The sequence below is a fragment of the Pteropus alecto genome, unplaced genomic scaffold (assembly GCF_000325575.1).
Source record: "Pteropus alecto unplaced genomic scaffold, ASM32557v1 scaffold45, whole genome shotgun sequence".
NCBI lineage: Eukaryota > Metazoa > Chordata > Mammalia > Chiroptera > Pteropodidae > Pteropus > Pteropus alecto.
In genome coordinates, this window is record NW_006442491.1 from 19,993,223 (window position 1) to 19,998,494 (window position 5,272).

A 5,272-nucleotide genomic window follows, 5' to 3' on the forward strand; every position below is an offset into this window, starting at 1 on the left:
AAAACAAGCATCATGGTAGGCTTTGAGGATGATCTTTTCCTTAAGAAAGTCCTAGTCCATTTGAAGAGCCTGGGATTAGCCATCTTCACCCATTCACTCATTCATTCATTTATTCTCTGAAGAGTCACTAACATCCAGCCTCTCCCAGTGGAGAACACTCCTGCTGGATGACACAACAGTGGGTTCTACCGGACGTCTCCTAGCAACAAGGCCTCCTACTGGAGCCCTGCCCTCCCCGCAGGTTTATACCTGCTGCATTTACCATGTGAGCAGCTGCCTGAGCCCATCACAACACCTCCCCACAGCATGCTGGGGGCCAACTCTGGTGTCATCTTCCCACAGAAAACCATGAGTCCATCCATCCCAGAGTCCACACCTGCAGCCATCTGCCTGGGTACCATCTGACCTTTCTTGACACCCGCACATCCCAGAACCCAAGATGCCTCCACTCTGGAGACTCCTGGTCCTCCTCAGCTTGCTATTCTTGCTCTTGGCATGGCATAGGCAGCCCTGGCCTGGCCTGGCCAAGGCCCACATGGACAGCAAGTCTACCCTGGCAAGAAGTAAGTTAAGCCCATGCTCTGCCCACTGTCACAGGGAAGGTAGGAAAGACATCATGTGAACTTCACCACTGACTTGCTGAGGGACCTTGGGTCCATCATTTACCCTCTTTTCTGCCTTTTTTCTTAGACCTCAAAAACAGACGATTGAGGTAGAGTTGATCATACACCAATTCACAGCACATCATTATCATCGTGACTTGCTGAGGGACCTTGGGTCCATCATTTACTCTCTTTTCTTCCTTTTTTCTTAGACCTCAAAACAGACATTTGAGGTAGAGATGATCATACACCAATTCACAGCACATCATTATCATCATGAATCATGGCAATACCTTTCTTTTATTTGATTTTATGTTATTTTTCTTTTATTTGCACCTCCATTCCCCTTTTCAACACATGGTGTTTTGATTTATGTAAATGGTATTGCCATATAGATCTCATTGTTTTTGACTGGTTTCACTGGACACTATGCTATTGACATCTCTGGCTTCAGACTTACGGATGTATCCATGAGAAGCCATGAGATGTATCCACGAGATGCCATGAGATGTATCCACGAGATTCCATGAGATGGATCCATGAGATCCATTTTCCTAGGGATAGAGACTTGAGTTTTCTGTAGACCATTATAAACTACACCGACATGAACATCCTTGCATGTGTCCCCATTAGGACCTGTGGAAGAATTTCTCTGGGATATACCCTGAAGGTGGATGACTGGGCCCTAAGGCAAATGCAAACTCAAAAACTTAATTTAAAGACTGCCAGATTCCACTCCAGAATAGCTGTGCCAGTCTACACTCACTCCAGTAATAAATGAGTATACCTGTCTCCCCATATTTCTCAACACTGAATAGTATCCATCTGTATCAGTCTACTTGTTCTGCCATAGCAAGACACCACAGACTGGGTGGCTTAAACAACAGACAGACATTTTCTCACAGTTCCAGAGGCTGGAAATCTAAGATCAAGATGCCCATAAGGGTGGTTTCTGGTGAAACCTCTTCCTGGCTTGCAGATGGGTACTTTCCTGCTGTATCTCACATGGCCTTTCCTCTGTGTATACACAGAGAGTGCATTCTGGTGTGTCTCTTATAGGGACACCAGTCCTATTGGATTAGGGCCTCCCCTTCCCTTATTACCTCATTTAATTTTAATTGCCTCCTTTAAGGCCCTGTCTCCAAATACAATCACATTGGAGGTTTAAGTCTTCAATGTATTAACTGCAGAGAAAGGGGGGACACAATTCAGTACATAATATTATCTTTCTAATTTTTTCCAGTCTGATAAGTAGTTGAATGATATCTAATCATTTTAGCTTGACTTTATCTGATTAGTGGAAAATTGGAGCATCTTATCAATTTCGTTAACTATTTTGACTTTTTGAATTCCTTGTTTTTATCTTTTGTTCATGTTATTATTTGTTTTCCTGGATTTTGTTTTATTTTGTTTTGTTTGGGTTCTTTTTTTTTTTTTTTTGGTCCTTTTTGATTTATGGAGCTGTTCATTTATTTTTGACCTTAGTCCCTTGTCAGGCGTAAACATTGCTGACATTTATCCTAAACTATCATCTGTCAACATTGTTGGTAGGTCCCTCACTGAACAGGAATATTTTCAAACTCACCAAATTTCATCTTATGATTTGTGTTTGATGAGTTTTAAGCCCCCTTGTCCTTACCCTGGATTTTGCATTTTTTCTAATAGCTTTTCCCACTGTGAATATGTTTATCCCTACAATTATATTTCATGTATCAATTAGGGTGCTTAGCTGCAAGTAACAGAAAACCCAACTCAAGCCATTCCACATAACTGAAAGTCATAGGTAGAGCAAGTTCCAGGTTTGGTTCAATTAGCAGCTCAAAGTTGCCATCCAGAACTAGATTTTGTCTATTTTTTAGCTCTGCTATCATCATAGTTTCCTTCTCAGGCTGCTGGTTTCAGTATGGTAAGAAAATGGTAGCCAATGGCCATTGAAGCTACAGGATGTCTTGCTCCTTTCTGGTAAAGGAAAGAGAAAGAAACCTCCACAAACATAAAACATAAGATCTTCTTTTTAATCTGATGGGACCAACTTGAATTACGTGCCAACTTTGAAACTGAAAGAGTCACTATGCAATGATGGGTCAGATAATCAACAGCTTCATCTGGACCAGGAATTGGAGATAGTGCCTGAATCAGAAAAGGGTTCATATGGGAATGAGAGAATGGATGAATAAAAGGAAGGATGGGAGGATGAATGAATGAGTAGATGAATGGGAGGGTAGATGAAGGAATGGATGAATGGATGAGTGGACGAAATGGGGAGGTGGATGGATGAATGGATGGATGGATGGATAGATATCAGACTGTCGAATACTAGAGTCTGCTGCTCACAAATTCTCAAGTGCTACTACCATTATTTACCAAGAATTACTAAGAGTTCTAGGCATATTTATAGTTTCACTCTATCTTTGAAACTATTTAGTTCATGTATGTCTCTCCTACTAAACAGAAAGTTGGTTTCTGTGTTGACAACCAGTAGATATTTAATAAATATTCTTTGGATGAATGTTCTCAGTAATCCTCACAAGAATTCTATGAGATGGGTGTTGTTACTGCCTTACCACATGAAGTATGTGTATCTCAGTGTTGGGGGCAGTGGAACGATATGCACCAAGCACTCAATATAAACCAGCTGCAACACAGGCTTCCTGAATCCAAACCCCCACCTTTTCCACGACATTGTACAAAGTCACTGGTCCCTTGTCCATTTCCAGTTATTGCCCAGGGTCTCATGAAGCACAATGCAGAGGGCCGAATTCAGAACATCCGCCTCCTGGACAGTATAAACGCCTCGTGGCAGATGGCCCCAGGGATGGTGGGCTGGCTAATCGGCAGCAGGAACTTCCAGCAGCAACAAGAAGGCAGGTAAGACCCTAAACTACATCCCTGGCCCTGAGATTCTTTATAGAGCTCTGGGTCAGAAGTCAGAGCTGGGGAATAGAGGTTCAAGGTCTGGGAAGAGGGAAAGAAGGAAGATTGGAAGGAGGAAATGTAAGGCCCAATACAAAGATGAATGGGGGAGCTAACATAAGGGGTAATTTGGGGAGGTGGCATAGCAGGGTAATTAAAAGTGAGAGCTTGGGAATAAAAGTTTCTGCATTTAAACCCTGTCTCTGCCACCAACCTTGGGGAAATTTCTAGACCACTCTGGTCTCATCTATAACATGGGTACCCAGAGCACAGCCTGGATAAACATACGGGGTACTAAAGGAACCCAGGACTAGAGTCAAACATTTGAGCCCCACTCTACTGCTTGATAGCTGTGTGACTCTGGGCATAGCATTCGAGCTCTCTAAGCTTCAACCATGAGTCCTCATCAGTGAAATGGGCATAATAATTGTCCCTGCCTCCCAGAGTTGTTGGGAACTTTCTCTGCTACACGTAGTGGATGCATAGCCATCAGTAGCTATGATGAATCTCGCAGAACTGGGCCTGTCCTGCTCACCTCCATTTCTACTCCTTCCTCTTGACAGATGCAGGCCTCCTTAGCTTCCCAGTCTCAAAGCTGCTCAACCCCAACACCATTATAACAGCCTGCTGTGCCCTGGTGTGCCTTTCTCTCTGACTCAAATCCCTCATTCTCTCCATTTTAATGAGCACCAGTACTCACCAACAAGGTTTCCCTTAAAGGGTGCAGCCACAATCACCTTCCTGCATTCATTCCTTAAGAAATTGTTATAATTATTCACTGAGCACCTACTGTGTACCAGGACCTGGGCTGAGACTTGGGAATACAGCTATAAACCAGACATATGGTCACTGCCTTTTGGGATCTTAATCCCAATTAGTAAGATACACCACGAAAGTAAATAACCCATTTCAGGTGGAAACAAATGTCATGAAGACAAATTTAGCAAGATAAAGCGTGACAGTGAGGGGACTGATCAGGAGGACCTTTCTAAAGAGGTAATCCTTAAGTAGAAATGTGAATGAAGAAGCAAGTGGTATGAGGGGCAGTGAGTGGAAGGGCCCTGAGGTAGGAAGGAAATTACTGTGTTTGAGGGAGAGAAAAAGTCCTGTGTGGCTGGGTGAGCAAGGTGGCAGATGAGGCCAGACCCTGTAGGTCTAAAGGATTTTATTCCAAGAGCAGTGAGAAACCGTGGAGAACATTGAGTGAGGGGGTAGTTAGGCCTCTCTGGCTTCCACATGGAGAAAAGTCTAAAGAGAGGCCAAGATCATGGCTGGGAGGCCCGAGAAACTAGAGCAGCTCTAGGCAGGAAGTGACGGTGACCTGAACCAGGAGAAAGCGACAGAAGTGGTGGGAAGTAACCAAACTCAGGATATATTTTGCAAGCAGAGACAACATGATGTGATGATTGTTTGAATGTGGGGATGAGAGATGGAGAGAAATCAGACAGCCCTGGGGTTTGGGCCTGGACACCTGGGCAGATAGTGGGGCCATTGACTGAGTGGCAGAGACTTGGTGTGAGAACAGGCCCAGGGCCAGGGTCTGCTGTTGGCTGTGGGTTACACAAATCAAGTGTGTGGAACCGTTAGGAGCACTCAGAGTCAGCTTGCAGCCTAGGGCTCCTGCAGGTGCTCTTGCCCTCAGAGCATCTGTGAGAGGCTCTGACTCCAATCTACTGCCAAGCCCTCTTTATACAGGGCCCGGCCTTGTCAGCGCAAGGCCTTGATATCTAAGGTCTCTCACCCGTGTGCTCTTTCCC

General features: G+C 44.3%; 1 protein-coding gene across 1 annotated transcript in view; it reads left to right on the plus strand.

Moving 5' to 3' along the window:
• The first annotated feature begins 439 nt into the window (after positions 1 to 439).
• Positions 440 to 5,272, plus strand: part of BPIFA3 (BPI fold containing family A member 3) — an 8,047-nt gene continuing 3,214 nt past the window's right edge. The window contains exons 1-2 of the mRNA XM_006922046.1: positions 440 to 563; positions 3,320 to 3,470. Coding sequence (XP_006922108.1) covers positions 440 to 563; positions 3,320 to 3,470 — 275 coding nt within the window. The remainder of the gene's footprint in view (positions 564 to 3,319; positions 3,471 to 5,272) is intronic.